At 42.9% G+C, this 25233-nt stretch overlaps 1 protein-coding gene across 18 annotated transcripts in view; it reads right to left on the bottom strand.

The window, feature by feature from the left end:
* ptprsa (protein tyrosine phosphatase receptor type Sa) overlaps positions 1-25233 on the bottom strand; it is a 470296-nt gene that overhangs the window by 265266 nt on the left and 179797 nt on the right. For all 18 annotated transcript variants that reach the window (XM_055940829.1, XM_055940833.1, XM_055940835.1 and 15 more), the window contains one exon: positions 9093-9271. In XM_055940829.1, the coding sequence (XP_055796804.1) occupies positions 9093-9189 (97 nt within the window). In that variant the 5' untranslated portion in view covers positions 9190-9271. The remainder of the gene's footprint in view (positions 1-9092; positions 9272-25233) is intronic.

Raw genomic sequence — 25233 nt, 5'->3', positions numbered from 1 at the left:
TCCCTCTGCTGTTTCCTGAAGTCCACGATCATCTCCTTAGTTTTGTTGACGTTGAGTGAGAAGTTATTTTCCAGGCACCACACTCCCAGAGCCCTCACCTCCTCCCTGTAGGCTGTTTCATTGTTGTTGGTAATCAAGCCTACTACTGTTGTGTCGTCTGCAAACTTGATGATTGAGTTGGAGGCGTGCTTGGCCACGCAGTCATGGGTGAACAGGGAGTACACGAGGGGGCTGAGCACGCACCCTTGTGGGGCCCCAGTGTTGAGGATCAGCGAAGAGGAGTCGTTGTTTCCTACCTTCAGCACCTGGGGGCGACCCGTCAGGAAGGCCAGGACCCAGTTGCACAGGGCAGCATTCTTACATAGGTATGCCTCTTGTCCATATGGGACAGGGCAGTCTGCAGTGTGGTGGCGATTGCATCGTCTGTGGATCTATTGGGGCGGTAAGTAAATTGAAGTGGGTCTAGGGTGGCAGGTAAGGTGGAGGTGATATGATCCTTGACAAGTCTCTCAAAGCACGTCATGATGACAGAAGTGAGTGCTACGGGCAATAGTCATTTAGTTAACCTGTTGGGGATGGGGGCGCTGTTTAGACTATTTATGCTAATTTGGCTAATTTTTTAAACGGCTTCCCACAAAATCCTTGATCGTACAATATGCATATTATTATTATTATTGGATAGAAAACAGTCTATAGTTTCTATAGGAGTTGAAATTTTGTCTCTAAGTGGAACAGAGCCCATTCTACAGCAATTTCCCTGACATGGAGTCAGATTTGAGAAATGTTGGCCACTTTTCTGAAGTCAGTTAAAAGGGCACTGTCGTTGCTATGACTATACGGACACTTCTTACGTCTTCCCCTGGATGCCTTTACGTGATGACGATTCCAACGGGGTCGATTGCGCGTTCACAGGCCCTACAAATGAAAAAAACCTTTAGCTAGCAAGTCTTTTCTTGCTGCGTAACGCGCGTGGAAGACACCGACCCTCTCCTGTTCCAAGCGTTAGTTTAGCCTGTTATATTTCTCCGGTCATCTTTTCACTCGTTATAGGAGTTACAAACATCATAAAGTAGTTAATTTAAAGCGTTTTATAGCAATTTATATCCGTTTAGTGCGATTTTGGGACATTTATTTTTGCAACGATGTGAAAAGTTGGGCACGCTTTTCAGTTCATCCCGAACGCAGTTGACATTTCCACATGGCAAGAGGACAGCTTTCCACCAAAAGACGATTTCTCCCAAGAAAGGATCCTTTGCCCAAGATACTGATGGAAGAACAGCTCAAGGTAGGACATTTTTATTATGATAAATCGTGTTTCTGTCGAAACATTTTAGTGGCTTAGGACGCCATGTTTTTTGACGTAGCTTCGCTTGGCGCAAACTGTATTGAAAAGTAAGGATAAATTAAAAAATGTAATAACGCAATTGTATTAAGAATTAAATTGTCTATCAATCCCTGTCCACCCTATATTTTTTAGTCACGTTTATGAGTATTTATGTATAAGAGTAGATCACTGTCTAAGTGGCGCAAGGACAAATTCTGACCAGCTGAGTTACATTTCACATTGTCTAACCATGATTTTGGTGGCTAAATATAAACATTTTCGATCAAACTGTATATGCATGTTGTAATGTGATGTTACAGGAGTGTCATCGGAAGAATTCTGAGAAGGTTAGTGAAAAAATTAATATCTTTTGGCGATGTTGACTTTTATCGCTCACTTTGGCTAGAATCAATGCTGGGCTGCTAATTGCTATGTGCTAAGCTAATATAACGATTTATTGTGTTTTCGCTGTAAGACACTTAGAAAATCTGAAATATTGTCTGTATTCACAGGATCTGTGTCTTTCGATTCGTGTATGCTGTGTATTTTTACGAAATGTTTGATGATTAGTAGTTAGGTAAACACGTTGCTCATTGTAATTATTCTAGTCCATTTGTGATGGTGGGTGCAATTGTAAACTATGCCATCTACCTGAAATATGCACTTTTTTCTAACAAAACCTATCCCATACCATAAATATGTTATCAGACTGTCATCTAATGAGTTTTTTTGTTGGTTAGGGGCTATAAATATCTTAGTTTAGCCGAATTGGTGATGGCTACTGGTGTTGGTGGACAAATAAAAGATGGTGGATTATGCTAATGTGTTTTTAGGTAATAGATGTACATCTTTACATATTGTGTCTTCCCTGTAAAACATTTTAAAAATCGGAAATGTTGACTGGATTCACAAGATCTGTGTCTTTCATTAGCTGTATTGGACTTTAATGTGTGAAAGTTAAATATTTTAAAAAAATATTTTTTTTGAATTTCGCGGCACTGGTTTTTCAGTGGGGGGGGGGGGGGGGGTGTGCCGCTAGCGCCACGCTGATCCTAGACAGGTTAAATTGCCTGTGCTTTCTTAGATATACAGGGACAATGGTGGCCATCTTGAAGCATGTGGGGACAGCAGACTGGGATAGGGAGAGATTGAATATATCTGTAAACACACTACCAGCTGGTCTGCACATGCATGTATTCTTCCATATTCCCAGTCTTCTTGCCCTGGTTAAATGCGGTGCTTTGCGCTTTCAGTTTTACGCGAATGCTCCCATCTATCCACAGTTTCTGGTTGGGGTAGGTTTTAACCTGTCTAGGATCAGCGTGGCGCTAGCGGCACACCCCTCCCCCCCCCACTGAAAAACCAGTGCCGCGAAATTCAAAAAAAATATTTTTTTTAAATATTTAACTTTCACACATTAAAGTCCAATACAGCTAATGAAAGACACAGATCTTGTGAATCCAGTCAACATGTCCGATTTTTAAAATGTTTTACAGGGAAGACACAATATGTAAAGATGTACATCTATTACCTAAAAACACATTAGCATAATCCACCATCTTTTATTTGTCCACCAACACCAGTAGCCATCACCAATTCGGCTAAACTAAGATATTTATAGCCCCTAACCAACAAAAAAACTCATCAGATGACAGTCTGATAACATATTTATGGTATGGGATAGGTTTTGTTAGAAAAAAGTGCATATTTCAGGTAGATGGCATAGGTTACAATTGCACCCACCGTCACAAATGGAATAGAAAAACTACTTAGAGCAACGTGTTTACCTACTTACTAATCATCAAACATTTCGTAAAAATACACAGCATACACGAATCGAAAGACACAGATCCTGTGAATACAGACAATATTTCAGATTTTCTAAGTGTCTTACAGCGAAAACACAATAAATCGTTATATTAGCATAGCATATAGCACATAGCAGCCCAGCATTGATTCTAGCCCAAGTGAGCGATAACGTCAACATCGCCAAAAATATATTAATTTTTTCACTAACCTTCTCAGAATTCTTCAGATGACACTCCTGTAACATCATATTACACAATCCATATAGAGTTTGATCGAAAACGTTTATATTTAGCCACCAAAATCATGGTTAGACAATGTGAAATGTAGCTCAGCTGGTCAGGATATGTCCTTGCGCCACTTAGACAGTGATCTACTCTTATACATAAATACTCATAAACGTGACTAAAAAATATAGGGTGGACAGAGATTGATAGACAATTTAATTCTTAATACAATTGCGGAATTACATTTTTTAATTTATCCTTACTTTTCAATACAGTTTGCGCCAAGCGAAGCTACGTCAAAAAACATGGCGTCCTAAGCCACTAAAATGTTTCGACAGAAACACGATTTATCATAATAAAAATGTCCTACTATGAGCTGTTCTTCCATCAGTATCTTGGGCAAAGGATCCTTTCTTGGGAGTAATCGTCTTTTGGTGGAAAGCTGTCCTCTTGCCATGTGGAAATGCCAACTGCGTTCGGGATGAACTGAAAAGCGTGCCCGGCTATTCACATCGTTTCAAAAATAAATGTCCCAAAATCGCACTAAACGGATATAAATTGCTATAAAACGCTTTAAATTAACTACCTTATGATGTTTTTAACTCCTATAACGAGTGAAAAGATGACCGGAGAAATATAACAGGCTAAACTAACGCTTGGAACAGGAGCGGGTCGGTGTCTTCCACGCGCGTTACGCACCAAGAAAAGACTTGCTAGCTACAGGGTTTTTTCATTTGTAGTGCCTGTGAACGCGCAATCGACCCCATTGGAATCGTCATCACGTAAAGGCATCCAGGGGAAGACGTAAGAAGTGTCCGTATAGTCATAGCAATAACAGTGCCCTTTTAACTGACTTCAGAACAGTGGCCAACATTTCTCAAATCTGACTCCATGTCAGGGAAATTGCTGTAGAATGGGCTCTGTTCCACTTAGAGACAAAATTTCAACTCCTATAGAAACTATAGACTGTTTTCTATCCAATAATAATAATAATATGCATATTGTACGATCAAGGATTTTGTGGGAAGCCGTTTCAAAAATTACCCAATTAGCATAAATAGTCTCAACAGCGCCCCCATCCTCAACAGGTTAACAGTCACAGTGAGTACAACATCTCCTATGCACTTCCTAATAAACTCATTCACCGTATCGGTATTTGTGTCGCTATTATTTTCTGAAGCTACTCTGAACATATCCCAGTCCGCGTGATCAAAACAGTCTTGAAGCGTGGATTCCGATTGGTCAGACCAGGGTCAAGGAAGTGTAAAGAGGAACTTGGTGCGTGGAAAGTTACTGAGTGACGAGGAAAGTTACTGAGTGAGAAAAGGAGAAGTGTAGAAAGTTTATATTCTGTTCAAATATATTATTGTTCAATATGAATGCTCCTAATGAGGGAGGCAAAGGGTAACAGTCTAGTTTCAGTTCTTGATTAGGCAAGCCAGTTGCTGAGGAACCGGGACCATGAGGGATGTGAAACTCAACTCGATACAGCTAGAAGAGGGGCCACAGGGGCCCACATTGAAGAACATCTGATTACAGTCCTATCTCACAAATACATTCTCACTTCCACGCCCATGAGGGTCCTAGAGTTAGGCAGGGCCATGACAATACCAGTAAGAGGAACCTACTATGTTCCTGCCTAACACAAAAAAGGATTGGTTATCTTAGACATGCAGGGAGGTGACACCGCCTAGTTGGAAGATATAAAAGATGTGCTTCTGTGACTTGTATGTTATCTTTGCAGCTGTATGACCCAGTGGTTGAAAGAACTTGGTTTGAGCTTTTTCAAGTTGTCCATGAGTTTTTACTCTGTTTGTTCAGAACCTTATTATTGGCGTTGTCGGCAGGATTCACCACGATTTACAGTCCAACTTGAGAGTTCAAATCAGTGGAGCAGGAGCCGGAACCAAAAACAAGGTAGGCACAGTTCTTACACCTGTTACTACTCATTCTGACATCTTGTGGAGATGAGAGTCATAGGCTGAATACAAATTATAGGATACAGACCTAGAAAGCCTGAGCTTATTCAGCAGTCCCACTGTGTTACGGCAGGTCTTGGATTTATGGTATAGGGTAAGTCCTGGAAGGTAAGCCCGAGCAGGGTGGTTCCTGCGAAGGTTAAGTCCTAAGGTGTAAATCCCGAGGGAGTTTTTACTCTGTTCAGAACCTAACAATAAATTAGGTACTGATTATATACAGTTGAAGTCTGACATTTACATACACCTTAGACAAATACATTTAAACAATTCCTGACATTTAATCCGAGTAAAAATTACCTGTTTTAGGTCAGTTAGGATCACTACTTTATTTTAAGAATGTGAAATGTCAGAATAACAGTAGAGAGAATGATTTATTTCAGCTTTTATTTCTTTCATCAAATTCCCAGTGGGGCAGAAGTTTACATACACTCAATTTGTATTTGGTAGCATTGCCTTTAAATTGCTTAACTTGCGTCAAACGTTTTGGGTAGCCTTCCACACGCTTCCCACAATAAGTTGGGTGAATTTTGGCCCATTGCTCCTGACAGAGCTGGTGTAAATTAGTCAGGTTTGTAGGCCTCCTTGCCAAAACACACGCTTTTTCAGTTCTGCCCACACATTTTCTATAGGATTGAGGTCAGAGCTTTGTGATGGCCACTCCAATACCTTGACTTTGTTGTCCTTAAGCCATTTTGCCACAACTTTGGAAGTATGCTTGGGGTCATTGTTCATTTGGAAGACCCATTTGCCAAGCTTTAACTTCCTGACTGATGTCTTGAGATGTTGCTTTAACTTCTTGCGACTATAGGGGGTGCTGTTTTCTCATTAGCATAATTTGCATTACAGATTAAACGGCTTCCTACTCAATTCTTGCTCGTACAATATGCATATTATTACTATTATTGGATAGAAAACACTCTCTAGTTTCTATAGCCGTTGGAATTTTGTCTCTGAGTGAAACAGAACTCAATCTACAGCACTTTTCATGATAGGGAGTCAGATTTTAAACATTTTGGCCACTGATCTGGAGTCAGTTTAAAGCTCACTGTAAATGCTATGGAGAAACAGACACTGCTTACGTCTTCCCCTGGATGTCAGTGCGTGATGACGCTTTGAATGGTGTCGATTGCGCAATCAGTTTCTCTATAAGACACCAAATAGCGGAAGTAGCTTCCCTTTGCTGCCTGCGCCTTGACTCGCCTCCTTCCAAGCGTTAGTTTAGCCAGTAATATTTCTCCGGTCATGTTTTTACCCGTTATAGGTGTTAGAAACATCATAATGTAGTTAATTTAAACCGTTTTATAGCAATTTATATCCGTTTAGTGCGATTTTGAGGCATTGCTTTGTAATAGACTTTGAAGCTCCGGGCACGTTTCGGGGTCCCGGTCGTACGTTAGTGGGCATTTCGACGGACAAGTGGACATCTTTCGACCAAAAGAAGATTAGACCCAAGAAAGGATTCATTGTCCAAGATTCTGATGGGAGAACAGCTCATAGTAAGAACAATTCATGATGATAAATCGTGTTTCTGTCGATAAATGTTAAACATTTATGCCGCCATCTTGTTTGCTATAGCTTCACTTGGCGCAACCTGTATTGAAAAGTAAGGATAATTTAAAAAATGTAATTCCGCGATTGTATTAAGAATTAAATTGTCTATCAATCGCTGTCCACCCTGTATTTTTTAGTCAAGTTTATGAGTATTTATGTATAAGACTAGATCACTGTCTAATATGGTGCAGGACATTTTCTGACCAGCTGAGCTACTTTTGTCATTGTCTAACCATGATTTTGGTGGCTAAATATGCACATTTTTGAACAAACTCTATATGCATGTTGTAATATGATGTTACAGGAGTGTCATCTGAAGAATTCTGAGAAGGTTAGTGAAAAAATTAATATATTTTGGCGATGATAACGATATCGCTCTCTTTGGCTAGAATCAATGGTCGGGTAACGTTTGCATATGTGGTATGCTAACATAACGATTTATTGTGTTTTCGCCGTAAAACACTTAGAAAATCTGAAATGTTGTCTGAATTCACAAGATCTGTGTCTTTCCATTGCTATGTGCTGTGTATTTTTAAGAAATGTTTTATGATGAGTAAATTGGTAATACACGTTGCTCTATGTAGTAATTCTTGGAGCTTTGGTGAGATTTGTGATGATGGCTGCAATGGCAAACTATGATTTATACCTGAAATATGCACATTTTTCTAACAAAACCTATCCTATACCATAAATATGTTATCAGACTGTCATCTGATGAGGTTTTTTCTTGGCTCGTGGCTATCAATATCTTAGTTTAGCCGAATTGGTGATAGCTACTGGTGTTGAGAGAAAATGGTGGACAAGAAAAATGGTGATTTTTGCTAACGTGTTTAGCTAATAGATTTACATATTGTGTCTTCCCTGTAAAACATTTAAAAAATCTGAAATGGTGGCTTTATTCACAGGATCTGTATCTTTCATTAGGTGTCTTGGACTTGTGATTTAATGATATTTAGATGCTACTATTTCATTGTGACGCTATGCTAGCGATGCTAATCAGTGTGGGGGGGGGGGGGGGGGGGTGCTCCCGGATCCGGGGTTGAGGCTCGTTAGAGGTTAATATATCCATATCATTTTCCACCCTCATGATGCCATCTATTTTGTGAAGTGCACCAGTCTCTCCTGCAGCAAAGCACCCCTACAACATAATGCTGCCACCCCCGTGCTTCACTGTTGGGATGGTGTTCTTTGGCTTGAGCACTGAGTTTGAAGGAGGGCCTTAAAATACATCCACAGGTACACCTCCAATTGAGGTGTACCTGTACACTCTGTATACTCAATACACTCTTATCTGACTTACACGTTTGGCCTGAACCATGACAAACAGCCCCAGACCATTATTCCTCTTCCACCTAACTTTACAGTTGGCACTACGCATTGGGGCAGGTAGCGTTCTCCTGGCATCCACCAAACCCAGATTTGTCCGTCAGACTGCCAGATGGTGAAGAGTGATTCATCACTTCAGAGAGCGCGTTTTCGCTTTACACCACTCCAGCCGATGCTTGGCATTGTGCATGGTGATCTTAGGCTTGTGTGCAGCTGCTTGGCCATGGAAATCCATTTCATGAAGCTCCCGACAAACAGTTATTGTGCTGATGTTTCTTCAAGATGCAGTTTGGAACTCAGTAGTGAGTGTTGCAACCAAGGACATTACGCGCTTCAGCACTCGGCGGTCCCGTTCTGTGACCTTGAAAGTCACTGAGCTCTTCAGTTAGGCTATACTACTGCCAATGTTTTCCTATGGAGACTACATGGCTGTGTGCTCGATTCTATACACCTTACACCGATTCAATACACCCATACACCTAGCCGAATCCTCTCATTTGAAGGGGTGTCCACATACTTTTGTATATATAGTGTACTATGTGACATAAAAGTGAATAAAATATTAAATAGGTCACAAAGTAAACACAAATTCAGAAAATAGGTAATACACAGCAAAACACAAAGTACATTTGAACTGAAAAAAAAATTGACATTCATATATAAGGTAAATTGTGCTGGCTCAGGCTGGCTCAGTACAGCATGGTTTAGCATGGATCAATACATACAACACACACACACACACACACACACACACACACACACACACACACACACACACACACACACACACACACACACACACACACACACACACACACACACACACACACACACACACACACACACACACACACACACACGTATTATAGTGGCACTCACATAAGGCATGGAAGCCAGTAAGCAGCATACAGAGCAACAGAGTGCTGAGGGGCAGCAGGGCCGGCAGACAGAGGCAGGGTGGACCGCCGGCGGCCATCTTGCTCTGGGGGCGACCTTTGACCTGGCTGGAGTGCCGAGGCCCCACGAAGAGAAGGCTGTGGTCTTCAAACAGGATGTCTCTGCCGGGAGGAAGAAAGGAAGAGAGGAGGAGGGGAAGTGAGGAAGAGGAGAGGAGGAGGGGAAGAGAGGAAAGGAGGAGATGAGAGGATATCACCAATTTTGCATTAAAATATTTTAAAAGTGAGTCTGTTTCAACAGCTGTCACAACACATCCCAGTCAAATACAACACACTACTCTTCACTGTTCAAAATGTCTTCTGCCTCAACGAAGGTCACCATTGTGCACGTTGTTCAGCGCACATTGCCACACCACACGTTTTCACATTAGATCTCAGCTCACTGGTCACGATAACAACACCCACCCGTAGCATGCGCTCCAGCAGGTATATCTCACTGGTCATCCCCAAAGCCAACACCTACTTTGGCAGCCTTTCCTTCCAGTTCTCTGCTGCCAATGACTGGAATGAATTGCAAAAATCGCTGAAGTTGGAGACTTTTATCTCCCTCACTAACTTTAAACATCAGCTATCTGAGCAGCTAACCGATCACTGCAGCTGTCCACAGCCCATCTGTAAATAGCCCAACCAATCTACCTACCTCATCCCCATATTGTTTTTATTTACTTTTTTGCTCTTTTGCACACCAGTATTTCTACTTGCACATCAACATCTGTACATCTATCACTCCAGTGTTATTTTGCTGAATTGTAATTACTTCGCCGCTATGGCCTATTTATTGCCTTACCTCCTCACACCATTAGCACACACTGTAAATATACATTTTTTTCTATTGTGTTATTGACTGTACGTTTGTTTATTCCATGTGTAACTCTGTGTTGTTGTTTGTGTCGCACTGCTTTGCTTTATCTTGGCCAGGTCACAGTTGTAAATGAGAACTTGTTCTCAACTGGCCTACCTGATTAAATAAAGGTGAAATAAATAATAAAATAAAAGATGTGTGCTAGCTGGTCCACAAGGCTCATATGGACACTGTTCATAACAAGAAGCATCTCTTCACACCAGCGTCACATGGACCAAGAAGGGACTCTCACAACGGCTGGTCTCATACCTATCCTAATCAACTGCTTTTCATGTCTCATAATTAGTTTCAGGCTTTAATCTCTCGATCTGTTCATTATTTGCTAATCGGCACATTGAGTAATTACGGGGGTACCCAGCGATATTTCAGGCAGCAATGGGCCCCGGTCAATAGTAGTGCAATTTAAAGAGACTAGGATGTCATTTGGGACGCAGCCCCTGTGTTTGCATGGCGGCAGGGCCCTGTGAGTGGGCACCCGTTGATATGTCTGCCACGTCGAACACCCGAGCACAGTTACACACACTTAAAAGACACTAATTAAAAGAGGAGGGGAAAAAAGAGAACAGAGCAATACTCAATCATGAGGCATCAAAGCCAAAGGAACTGAATAATATTAAAAAATACTATAGATGGAAGGAAATTAGTGTGGAAACCTACCAAAAACAATGAGGCAAACACAAATTCAAACCTATATAGACAACTTCCTGGACAAAACTTTCCACTGTCCACTTTCCACTTTCCACATATATATATATATATATATATATATATATCAACGAATTGGCGAGGTACCGAGACCAGTCTGCCGCACCCGGCCTCACCCTACTAGAATCTGAAGTCAAATGTCTATTGTTTGCTGATGATCTGGTGCTTCTGTCACCAACCAATGAGGGCCTACAGCAGCACCCAGATCTTCTGCACAGATTCTGTCAGACCTGGGCCCTGACAATAAATCTCAGTAAGACAAAAATAATGGTGTTCCAAAGAAGGTCCGTTGCCCTAGAGCACACAAAAAACTATACCTACCTCGGACTAAACATCAGCACCACAGGTCACTTCCACAAAGCTGGGAACGAGCTGAGAGACAAGACAAGAAGGGCATTCTATGCCATCAAAAGGAACATAAAAATTAACATACCAATTAGGATCTCGCTAAAAATACTTGAACCCATTGCCCTTTATGGTTGTGAGGTCTGGGGTCCACTCACCAACCAAGAATTCACAAAATGGGACAAACACCAAATTGAGACTCCGCATGCAGAATTCTGAGAAAATATCCAGTGTACAACGTAAAACACCAAATAATGCATGCAGAGCAGAATTAGGCCAATACCCGCAAATTATCAAAATCCAGAAAAGAGACATTAAATTCTACAACCACCTAAAAGGAAGCGATTCACAAACCTTCCATAACAAAGAGTCACCTAAGCAAGCTGGTCCTGGGGCTCTGTTCACAAACACAAACAGACCCCACAGAGCCCCAGGACAGCAACACAATTAGACCCAACCAAATCATGAGAAAACAAAAAGATAATTACATGATACATTGGAAAGAATTAACAAAAAAACAGAGCAAACTAGAATGATGTTTGGCCCTAAACAGAGAGTACACAGTGGCAGAATACCTGACCACTGTGACTGACCCAAACTTAAGGAACGCTTTGACTATGTACAGACTCAATGAGCATAGCCTTGTTATTGAGAAAGGCCGCCGTAGGCAGACCTGGCTCTCAAGAGAAGACAGTCTATGTGCACACTGCCCACAAAATGCAATGCAGGACATGTAAAGCTTGTAGCATATTTGAGGTTTAAAAAGGCTTCTGAAGTTTGTAATTTCCACTTGCAAATTTCAGACTAGATTTTCCCTTAACATGTCCTGTTGCTGCAGGTTTCTTTTCCTGCTGTAGCAAACTGGCTCAAATTAAGATCCTACATCTGCATGCATCACATGCCAATCAAAATCATCAGTGTTCCACTTCCATTGGGACAACCCTGATTTGTCTATTCCACGTGTACGTAGCTACAGGGAGGATTGTTTTGCAACACACACCTCCTGTCAGGCTGTCTCTCGCAGCTTTACCTTTCAGTGTAACCCATCACCACAGACACCACGCCACACCGCCTGCCAAGTCTCCACTCACCTAACCGCCCCTCCACACACACACGCATACACACACACACACACAGATACACACACACACACACACACAGACACACACATAGGCAGACGCACACGAGCAAGCAAGCATGCACACACTCTGGGGAGGAGTCAGCAGAGCTCCTTTACTACAACAATAGGCCGTCAGAACCTGAGCTCATCATCTCAACACAAAAGGATACACACACACACACACACACACACACACACACACACACACACACACACACACACTCCCTTCCTCTTCTCTTTCTCGTGTTGAAACGGCCTTATGTTTTTGTTTTCCTTTCTTCAGGTGATGTCATTGGAAGAAAGGGAAGGAGAGAGAAAGAGAAGGGTAAACAAAGGGAGTGTGGAAGTGTCAAGGGGATGGTTTGCTGAGACAGCCTCATTGTTCTGGATGTAAACGGTGGGAGGAAGTGGAGGAATCCCACTGTTTCTGATCTGTCTAGTAGGAGGCCAGGTGGGGGGGGGGGGGGGGGGTATTTCTGCTAAAAGCAGCCACACCACAGCCTCCCCCCACCACAGCCTCCCCACACCACAGCCCCCCCCCCCACCACAGCCTCCGCCCACCACAGCCTCCCCCTAGAGATGGAAGAGAGATGACTACTGCTTCAGTCAGATGGTGCTCACACGGACCCCAATCGATTGATAAAACCTCGCCGTAAACTGCTTCATCGAGCGCAGGTGGAGGGGAAACCACTAATTGCTAGTTAACGGCTAAAGTTCAAAATTCACAGCATTTCCCTTTATCCTTGAGAAGCACAGAATACGTTTTTTTGCGGGGATTAAAAGTCATTATGTCGTTTCACAATATAAATATGTCCTTGTGCGCATCATGTTTTATTGAGAAAGGAGAGCTTATTGCTAGCACGTATGACAAACTTGTGTCCTTCGTCCCTGAATAAATTCTTGAGCTTTGTAACCGGCTGCAGAAGGCTGTTAGCCCTGCTTTTTCCTCTGGCCGACGGGAAACCAGGACCCCTTAACACACATACACACACGTGACCAATACCAACCCTTACGCCTCACATATATCAGATCTACATATTTTCCCTAACTAGACCCAGTTTCACTGTCCCTCCTCTGTCTCTCAATACCTCCCATTCCCTCACACCACCTTGGAAGCCAAGATGGCCGCCGTGTTTCTGGAGAAGTCAGTAGCAATCAAGCCTGCTCTCTCTGAAAGGCTGAGCCTCTTAAGCTATGAATTATTGATGCTAACATGTTGGTCCTGGAGCTGAGCATTATGGGTAGAGAGAGGAAGGGGAGGACCAAGGCATGCAGAAAGAGAGCAGGAGCCAAAGCACAGCGTGGAAATACACTCGAGGACACACATGTATACACACACACAAAAACACATGTAAAAAATAAATAACATTAATGAGAAAAAACTTTGCCCAAGGGGCCAGAAAAACATGCCTTTCCCAGATGAGCGGGGAGAGAGAGAGAGTGAGAGAGACAGAGAGAGAGAGACAGAGAGCAAGAAACAGACAGAGAGAGAGAAAGAGAGACAGAGAGACAGAGTGAGACAGAGAGAGACAGAGACCGACGAAGAGAGCGAGAAACAGACAGTGAGAGAGAGAGAGACAGAGACACAGAGAGAGAGACACACAGAGAGAGAGACAGAGAGACAGAGAGAGCGAGAAACAGACAGTGAGAGAGACAGAGACAGAGAGAGACAGAGAAAGTGAGAAACAGACTGTGAGAGAGAGAGACAGAGACACAGAGCGAGAGAGAGAGAGAGAGAGAGAGAGAGAGAGAGAGAGAGAGAGAGAGAGAGAGACAGAGAGAGAGAGAGACAGAGAGAGAGAGAGAGAGAGAGTGTACAATACAGTATGGCGACAGTACAGGTGCATCCAAGCTGGGACCAAGAGACAGCTTCTATCTCCAGGCCATCAGACTATAAAATAGTCAAAAACTAGCCGGCCTCCGCCCAGTGCTCTGCCCTGAACTCTAGTAACTGTTACTAGCCGGCTACCACCTGGTACTCTACGCTGCACCTTAGAGACTGCTGTCCTTTGTACATAGAGTCATTGAACACTGGTCACTTGAATAATGTTTACATACTGTTTTACCCACTTCATTTGTATATAGTGTAGTCTAGTCAATGTTCATCCTATATAACTACCGCTGTACACACCTTTTCTATGCATATACTGTCCATAACGTCTATACACACCATCATATACTGTCCATAACGTCTATACACACCATCATATACTGTCCATAACGTCTATACACACCATCATATACTGTCCATAACGTCTATACACACCATCATATACTGTCCATAACGTCTATACACACCATCATATACTGTCCATAACGTCTATACACACCATCATATACTGTCCATAACGTCTATACACACCATCATATACTGTCCATAACGTCTATACACACCATCATATACTGTCCATAACGTCTATACACACCATCATATACTGTCCATAACGTCTATACACACCATCATATACTGTCCACAACGTCTATACACACCATCATATACTGTCCATAACGTCTATACACACCATCATATACTGTCCATAACGTCTATACACACCATCATATACTGTCCATAACGTCTATACACACCATCATATACTGTCCATAACGTCTATACACACCATCATATACTGTCCATAACGTCTATACACACCATCATATACTGTCCATAACGTCTATACACACCATCATATACTGTCCATAACGTCTATACACACCATCATATACTGTCCATAACGTCTATACACACCATCATATACTGTCCATAACGTCTATACACACCATCATATACTGTCCATATAGATTTATATTCCAGCCTCTGACATTGCTCGTTCTAATATTTCTATATTTCTTAATTCCATTCTTTTTATTTTGTGGATTTGTGTGTATTGTAAGGTATTGTAAGGTATTACTGTACTGTTGAAGCTAGAAACATAAGCGAGAGAAGGAGAGCGTATTGGGGTAACAGAGAGTGTTGTGTTAAGCAGAAGATGGACCTGCCATGATGGGGAGTCTGAGAGACTCTGAGATGGGTCTACACTTTGCTGAGGCCAGCATAATGCTTGTGTGTGTCTTTAGTAAGTCTACTGTATGGTTATGAAGTTCGGTAGTAGGAGATACAGACCTGTGGTTGAACAGACAGCTAGTAGTGACTGTTATGAAACGTCAGGGTCACTGGAAAACAAGCAGGAAGTGGGCCTAAAGTGTTCAACCAATTGTATCAATCAACACAGGAAATGGTGGTCAGTGCTGACACTTAGCAACAGGCTGTGATGCTGTGGACTTGACAGTGGTCCTAAATGGCTCCACAGAGTGATAAATATCTGCTATGCTTGAGTGCCACAGGTCTAACGACAAAACCGCAGACAATCCCTTGTTTCCACTAGCCCTTTGATAAATCACTCAGGGCTAAAGTACTACCAGTTTGTCCCATCTCTCTCTCTTTCTCCCTTCTCGCAAGAACTCAGAGTCTAGACTAGACTACCTCACGAACCCCACTCTATCAAGGCAAACACAAGCATACTGGATAGACAGCATCAGCTAATTCCCAGCCTCTGCCAGATATAAAACGTTTTACATGTTCACATTTTAGTCATTTCGCAGAAGCTCTAATCCAGAGCGATTTACAAATGAGTGAATTCATATTAAAGGGCATGTGACGTGTGACTGGAAGTCGGGAAGCAAGTTCAGGGAGTGAATCATTTAATAAATAAATTAAGCCATAATACCAAAGGGAGTGAAATATAGGGAAGGTAATCAGGGAGGTGATGGAGTCCAAGTGAATCTGATGACGTGCTGGTGTGCGTAACGATGATGACAGGTGTGCCCCATAACAAGCAGCCTGGTGACCTAGAGGCCGGAGAGGGAGCACATGTGACAGTATCCCCTCCCCGACGCGCGGCTCCAGCCTGAGGACTCCAACCAAAATGACGATCCTGGGGATCAGGAGCAGACCGGTCACCTCTGCTAAGGCGCGGGAACCTGTCGATCTGGCTGAAGCCCGGGAGCATGACAACCTAGAGCGCTGAAGAGAGAGCATACGTGACAGTATCCCCTCACTGGCGCATTCGGCTTCTGCCGCAGGACGCCAACCACAGGTACAATCCCGGGGATCAGGAGCGGACCGGTTGCCTCCACTGAGGCACAGATACCGGACAAACCGGCTGAGGCCTACCAGGTAGCTCCAGTTCTGACACTCGGACCCGACATCACCTCCAACACAAAAAAACTCCCTGATGCTTCCCTTTGGTGAGGCGTCCTTCTGTAACGTGTGTGCTGGGAGTCGGGGAGCAAGTTCAGGGAGTGGATAATTGAATAAATAAATTCAACCATAATACAAAACAAGAATCACTAACACCGCACAGACATGAAACTGAAACAGAAACAATGACGCCTGGGGAAGGAATCAAAGGGAGTGTCACGCCCTGACCATAGTAAGCTGTTGTTCTCTGTGCTGGTTAGGGCGTGATAGTGACTAGGGTGCGTCATCTAGGTGTTTGTTGTCTATGTTGCCCTGACCATAGTAAGCTGTTGTTCTCTGTGCTGGTTAGGGCGTGATAGTGACTAGGGTGGGCCATCTAGGTGTTTGTTGTCTATGTTGCCCTGACCATAGTAAGCTGTTAATCTCTGTGTTGGTTAGGGCGTGACAGTGACTAGGGTGGGTTATCTAGGTGTTTGTATGTCTATGTTGCCCTGACCATAGTAAGCTGTTGTTCTCTGTGTTGGTTAGGGCGTGATAGTGACTAGGGTGGGTCATCTTGGTGTTTGTATGTCTATGTTGCCCTGACCATAGTAAGCTGTTGTTCTCTGTGTTGGTTAGGGCGTGATAGTGACTAGGGTGGGTCATCTAGGTGTTTGTATGTCTATGTTGGCCTGATATGGTTCCCAATCAGAGACAGCTGTTTATCGTTGTCTCTGATTGGGGATCATATTTAGATAGCCATTTTCCCCATTGTTAGTTGTGGGATCTTGTCTACAGTAAGTTGCCTTTGTGCACTCCAGTAGCTTCACGTTTCGTTTGTTCTTTATTGTTTTGTTTAGTGAGTTTCTCTTTATTAAAATGATGTGGAACTCTATGTACGCTGCGCCTTGGCCTCATCATTACGACGATCGTGACAGTGAGTGACATATAAAGGGCAGGAAATCAAGGAGGTGATGGATTCCAGGTGAGTGTCATGAGGCGCTGATGCGCATAACGATGGTGACAGGTGTGCGCCATAACGAGCAGCCTGGTGACCTAGAGGCCGGAAAGGGAGCACACGTGACAGGGCAATTCTGCCACTTTTCAACGTTATATTCATTAACTCTAGCGCCATACAACTGTCTGCATATGTGAAAACAGGACGTTTCTTTTATCCGGGGTTAAAACAGAGAAAAAGAAAGGTCCTAGAAAAATGCTTCCCTGTGACATCACAGGGTAGGATTAAAAGGAAGAAAAACTGTGATTTTCAGAACTTGCAACGAGTTTCTAGCCGTGGGACGTATTTAAGATACATTTTCAACCATTAAGTGAAGTGATGCAAACAAATGCAACGAGGCGTGGAAAAATACCCTGTTGATTACTCCAAATGGGACGTAATGTGTGACAGGGCCACTTAACGGCACAATACAAGAGCTATTTAGGCTAATCTACCGAACCACTGAATTCAATAGTGAATTTGGAACCTAGGAATGAATAAATAGCACATACTGATTCACCGACAAAGAAGGTCAATTTAATGACAAAAACATTTCCTAGAAGTTATGCAGTTATGCAATAGTTTAAAGATGAGAATCACTTGAAACTGGATTGATGCTTTTCTAACATGTTTGACTACAGGGATCATTCTCAGCAAGTGTAATACTGCACTCTTTTATTTTTTCTTTCGTTTTTTTTACAGCATTCCTTCAAATCTAGCATCCGCTCGTTCCTGTTTATGTTAACAATGAAAGCGCATTGTAAAGAGTGACGCTCGTTCTCAATATCGTCTTTTCAGTGTGTGAGCTTTGTCACTAGCATTTACCTCCAGAGCTTAGGAGTCTTTATCCGATGAATGTGGCGCATGTAACCAAGGACACACTGGCTTATTCATAATAACACGTGTGTGTGTGTGTGTGTGTGTGTGTGTGTGTGTGTGTGTGTGTGTGTGTGTGTGTGTGTGTGTGTGTGTGTGTGTGTGTGTGTGTGTGTGTGTGTGTGTGTGTGTGTGTGTGAACTAGAGACTGCCTTAGACAAATATCTATTTTAGAGTCTAGAAATGCTATCCTTATTGATTTCAGGGGTCAATGCTGTCCCTGAAAAAGGGAGTGTGAAGAGATGAATGTCCTTGATGAACGATGTATTCATCAGAAGAGCACGTATGTGTGATCTCTCTTCCTCTCTCTCCTCATTTTTTCTCCCCCGTCGTAACTCATTTTTTCTCCCCCGTCGTAACTCATTTTTTCTCCCACCGTCGTAACTCATTTTTTCTCCCACTGTCGTAACTCATTTTTTCTCCCCCGCCGTAACTCATTTTTTCTCCCCCGCCGTAACCCATTTTTTCTCCCCCGCCGTAACTCATTTTTTCTCCCCCGCCGTAACTCATTTTTTCTCCCCCCGCCGTAACTCATTTTTTCTCCCCCGCCGTAAGTCATTTTTTCTCCCCCGTCGTAACTCATTTTTTCTCCCCCGTCGTAACTCATTTTTTCTCCCCCGTCGTAACTATTTTTTTCTCCCCCGTCGTAACTCATTTTTTCTCCCCCGTCGTAACTCATTTTTTCTCCCCCGTCGTAACTAATTTTGTCTCCCCCCGCCGTAACTCATTTTTTCACCCCCGCCGCAACTCATTTTTTCTCCCCCGTCGTAACTCATTTTTTCTCCCCCGTCGTAACTAATTTTTTCTCCCCCCGTCGTAACTCATTTGCTGCTCTCCATCCATTACCTTTGAATGACTAGTTCTTTGTAATGTGCACTGCGCAGAGTTCATAAACACAGTGTACCTCTTTAAAACAGGCCAGTATTTACATGTAGAAGATGCTATTCTCCAGAGTGATGTACAGTCAGTATTGTAGTGTAAGGATAGGTGAGTGCCGACACTACAGCTATGAAGCTGTATTGGTTTTCTATCCTTGTAGTGTGCTGTAGCATTAGCCACTAGCGCTAGCATGTGATCCCACACTATAGCCTAGCCATTGACCAGACACAGCCTTAAGGCTTCCGCATGTTTCGGTTCTGCTGGCGCCTAGCCAAACTCACTTAGGCGAACCGAACGAGTGCGCTCGTATACCTTTGACCTTCACTTGAAAATACATTCGCAATGGTACTGTTTCTCCATCTTGAGACACCGTAGCATGATGGCGCCGATAGAGATGGCAGCTTCGCTTCTCGTCCTTTGTAAACTGTGCAGTTTTATGTTTTTCTAGGTATTATTTCTTACATTGTTAGCCCAGAAAACCTTAAGTGTTATTACATACAGCCGGGAAGAACTATTGGATATCAGAGAGACGTCAACTTACCAGCACAACCAGCACTACGACCAGGAATACCACTTTCCCAAAGTGGATCCTTTGTCTGCACCTCGCAGGGCATTTGAACTGATTCCAGAGGCCGACCCAAAACAATGCCGCCGGAAGAGAGGGTGCCGGAGCGGTCTTCTAGTGAGGCTTTGGATGCACACACACCACCCACCACTTCCGAGTATATTACTCGCTAATGTCCAGTCTCTAGTTAACAAAGTAGACGAAGTCAGGGCTTTCCAAAGAGATATCCGGGATTGTAACATACTCTGTTTCACGGAAACATGGCTAGCTGGGGACATGCTGTCGGAGTCCGTACAGCCAATGGGATTTTCAGTGCATCGCGCCGACAGGAAAAAACATGACAGGAAAAAAAGATGAAGGGCGGGAGTGTATGTTTCATGATTTTACAACTCATGGTGTAACTGTAACAAAATACAATAACTTTTGTTCACCTGACTTAGAATTCCTCACAATCATATGCCGACCGTATTATCTCCCAAGAGAACTCTCCTCGGTTATCGTCACAGCCGTGTATATCCCCCCACAAGCGGATACCAAGAAGGCCTCCAAGGAACTTCACTGGACTTCATGCAAACTGGAAACCATATATCCTGAGGCTGCATTTATTGTAGCTGGGGATTTTAACAAAGCTAATTTGAGAACAAGGCTACCTAAATTCTAACAGCTTATCAAATGCAGTACACGAGTGAGTAACACGCTTGACCATTGCTACTCTAACTTCTGCAATGCATACAAGGCCCTAACCCGCCCTCCTTTTGGAAAGTCCAACCGTGACTCCATCTTGTTGCTCCCCTACTAAAGGCAGAAACTAAAAGAGGAAGCACCCATGCTTAGGTCTATCCAACTCAAGTTATTCCCGCCGTAAGGCAATCAAACAAGCAAAGCGTCAGTATAGAGACAAAGTGGAGTCGCATTTCAACGGCTCAAACTCGAGACGTATGTGGCAGGTTCTACAGACAATCAAGGATTACAAAAAGAAAACCAGCCCTGTCGTGGACATCGACTTCTTGCTTCCAGACAAATGAAACAACTTCTTTGCACGCTTTGAGGACAATACAGTGCCACCCACTCAGCCCGCTAACAAAGACTGCGGGCTCTCTTTCTCCGTGGCTGACGTGAGTAAAACATTTAAACGTGTTAACCCTCACAAGGCTGCCGGCCCAGATGGTATCCCTAGTTGCATCCTCAGAGGATGCTCAGACCAGCTGGCTGGTGTGTTTTTACGGACATATTCAATCTCTCCCTATCCCAGTCTGCTGTCCCCACATGCTTCAAGATGGCCACCATTGTTCCTGTTCCCAAGAAAGCTAAGGTAACTGAACTAAATGAATATCGCCCCGTAGCACTCACTTCTGCCATCATGAAGTGCTTTGAGAGACTAGTCAAGGATAATTTCACCTCCACCCTACCTGACACCTTAGACCCACTCCAATTTGCTAGCGCCCCAATAGGTCCACAGACGATGCAATCGCCATCACACTGCACACTGCCCTAACCCATCTGGACAAGAGGAATACCTATGTGAGAATGCTGTTCATTGACTACAGCTCAGCATTCAACACCATAGTACCGTCCAAACTCATCATTAAGCTTGAGATCCTGGGTCTCGACCCCACCCTGTGCAACTGGGTCCTGGTGGAGGAGGTAGAAAACAACATCTTCACCCCGCTGATCCTCAACACTGGGGCCCCACAAGCGTGCGTTCTCAGCGCCCTCCTGTACTCCCTGTTCACCCACAACTGTCCAACTCAATCATCAAGTTTGCAGACGACACTACAGTGGTAGGCTTGATTACCAACAACGATGAGACAGGCTACAAGGAAGAGATGAGGGCCCTAGGAGTGTGGTGTCAGGAAAATAACCTCTCACTCAATGTCAGCAAAACAAAAGACATGATCGTGGACTTCAGGTAACAGCAAAGGGAGCACCCCTCTAACCACATCGACGAGACAGCAGTGGAGAAGGTGGAAAGTTTTAAGTTCCTCGGTGTACATATCACTGATAAATTGAAATGGTCCACGCACAAAGACAGTGTCATGAAGAAGGCGCAACAGCGCATCTTCAACCTCAGAAGGCTGAAAAAATGTGGCTTGTCACCGAAAACCCTCACTAACTTTTACAGGTGCACAATTGAGAGCATCCTGTCACGCTGTATCACCGCCTGGTACGGCACCTGTACCTCTCCAGAGGGTGGTGCGGTCTGCACAACGTATCACCGCCTGGTACGGCACCTGTACCTCTCCAGAGGGTGGTGCGGTCTGCACAACGTATCACCGGGGGCAAACTACCTGCTCTCCAGGACACTTACAGCACCCAATGTCACAGGAGATAATAAAGGGCAATAACCACCCGAGCCACTGCCTGTTCACCTTGCTTCCATCCCGAAGGAGAGGTCAGTACAGGTGCATTAAAGCTGGGAGAGAGAGCTTGAAAAACAGCTTCTATCTCAAGGCCATCAGGCTGCCTAACTATAGACTTGATATCATTGGCCACTTTAATAAATGGAACACTAGTCACTTTAAATGCCACTTTAAGAATGTTTACATATCTCGCATTACTCATCTCATATGTATATACTGTATACTGTATCCTTCACTATCTATTATTTACTACATATTGCATCTTAGCTGCTCTGTCACTGCTCATCCATACATGTTATACTTATATATTCTTATCCCATCCTTTTACTAGATTGTGTGAATTAAGTTTTGTTGTGGAATTTGTTAGTTATTAGGTTTTGTTGTGGAATTTGTTGGATATTAGGTTTTGTTGTGGAATTGTTAGACATTACCTGTTAGATACTGCTGTACTGTTCTAGAAGCATACGTATTTCACTACACACGCAAAAACATCTGCTAACCATGTGTATGTGACCGATAACATTTGATTTGATTTAGCCAATATACCTGCATTCTACACCTGCATTTCTTGTACGAAGGGCTATATAAAATAAACTTGATTTGATTTGATATATTTGACTATAAATAGTCCGAATTAATCTAAGAAAACTCAAGAAATCTGTCATTAATTTTGATGTTTTTGCAGGGGAGATCTCAGTCGCGCAATTTTACATCTAACTAGGATGTTTGGTGCAGTAGTTCTCAAGTGAAAAAAGAACACCTACTGTTGACCAATCACCAAAGAAGGGATGTATTTCAAACTTCAGCTTTCAACGAGAAAAAAATGTTGTGTGCACAAACAAAACTCTTGTCGAAGGCCAAAACTAACAAAAACGTCACAAAATATTGTCATAATATATGCACCAACTGTTCTGAACTGTTTGGGATGGGAAGCATGTGGACGCCTGCAGTTGGAGCCCACGGTGGAGGAAGGGGATTTTTGTAGGTAGAGAGCTACAGACGGACTCCAGTGACCCCATTAAAAGATACCCAATACACAGGCCTGACAACAACCCTCTCTCCCGGAGCTTTCCCATGAGCCTTTGCTCTAAGTCAGGTTGCTCCAAAGAGACGGCGTTCAGACAGCCGGGAGCGACGGTTGACACCTCAGCGCCGCCCCTGAGCCAACCAGGGCCAAACTCCCAGCAACCCCTCGGGCATTGGTCTTTCATCAGGAGTTAAGGCTTTTCTTCTTGAGCTTGCCTGCCGGCATTGGCAGGCAAAAGAGATCCACTGTTGTTGAGACTATAAAAACTTCCCCTCAGAGTGAGGGAGGAGACAAAATGGCTGACAGTCGCTCATAAATACATAGTAAAGCAAGAAACTAAAGTAACAAATGTTTAAACATTCATGCTACACACACATCACAACTGCTGCTACCAGACTCGTATTATGAATGCTAAATACTGCAGAGTTTAAACACTTGCCCCCACAATCCCCCCCTTCCCAAAAACACGTGTAAATAGTGCACTATAAATTGTCTTCCTGTATTATACTTATGCAAAAAAATTATTATATTCTACTGAGACATGACCTTTATGTTCGTATTCTTGTCTTGTGTTATTTCTTATTGTTGTTGCATTGTCCAGAAGGAACCTGCAAGTAAGCATTTCATTGGACAGTATATACCATGTGTAGCCCACACATACCTGTTAAGTGCTGATTTAAAAACCAAAACATTTTGGTTAATCAAACAACTATTTGACCAACATCGGTTAAATTATTTGAAATCCATTTAATTTGGGTTTATTTCTGTGAGCTCCATGCGCTGTTTCTCTAGAGATAAATCATTTCAAGCCCGAACTGTGCAATGTAGTTGGGAGTTGTAGTTTCCAACAAGCCAATATTCTACATAGTTTCGTGCAGAAAACATGGTAATTAACTACAATGACCATAATACATTGCGCGCCTACTGTCCGGAGGGCACAGATGTGTATTTAATGACGAGATGCTCGTGTTTCTGCCTAACAATGGGAGTTGTTGTCCCAAAGGCGGGAAGGCAGACGATAAGCTTAGATCCAAAACAAGCCCTTAGAAACGCATTGGGCTTATTTTGCACAGAGAAACCTCTCGCTTGTCTCTTCCTCTCTAGTGTCGGGCAGACACGGACAGGGAGAAGAGACACACATGCACTTTGAGAGGGATAGAGAGAAGTTGCTTTGCGAGGTTTCTCTACCTGGAAATACATGATCTAAGTGATTGATAGTTGGTATTCAGCAGTCATAAAAGTATGCCTTATTTACTTAGAAGAACTACTAAAATAGTGATTTTGTCAGACAGGATAGTCAGCAGCTCTATAGAGATGAAATGATGACTTGGAATGAAATAATAAGGTAATCAAATAAAACAAGATGTAATATACACAACAACTGAAATATTTTATTAAAGCAATATGAATAAATAATGGTTAATAAGTGATAAGCAGTAATGGGACTTTTGTTTTATTTTGTGTTACAGCATTCAACCCACATAATGCATTAAATGTTTACAAAAATGATCAAAATCGAAAATTATAGTGATTATTATGATAATTTTTGTGATCTTTTTTATTTTGTTTTATTTAACATTTATTTAACTAGGCAAGTCAGTTAAGAATAAATTATTATTTACAATGACGGCCAAGCAAATGGCAAAATACCTCCTGTGGGGACAGGGGCTGGGATTAAACATTAAAAATACATTTAAAAAAACATATATACATAGGACAAAACACACATCCCGACAAGAGAGACAACACAACACTACATAAAGACAGACCTAAGACAACAACATAGGAAGGCAGCAACACATGACAACACAGCATGGTAGCAACACAACATGACAACAACATGGTAGCAACACAACATGACAACAACATGGTAGCAACACAACATGGTAGCAGCACAAAACATCGTACAAACGTTATTGGGCGCAGACAACAGCACGAAGGGCAAGAAGTTAGAGACAACAGTACATCACGCAAAGCAGCCACAACTGTCAGTAAGAGTGTCCATGATTGAGTCTTTGAATGAATAGATTGAGATCATATTGTCCAGTTTGAGTGTATGTTTGTTTTTAACTGACAAGACCTCAAAAAGAGATGAATAAAACTTCAACCTGCAAAAAGCCGGGCTGTACAACACAGTTGTTATATTCCTGA

The sequence above is a fragment of the Salvelinus fontinalis genome, chromosome 12 (genome assembly GCF_029448725.1).
Source record: "Salvelinus fontinalis isolate EN_2023a chromosome 12, ASM2944872v1, whole genome shotgun sequence".
Taxonomy (NCBI): Eukaryota; Metazoa; Chordata; class Actinopteri; order Salmoniformes; family Salmonidae; genus Salvelinus; species Salvelinus fontinalis.
This window is presented reverse-complemented; position numbering and strand designations above follow the sequence as displayed.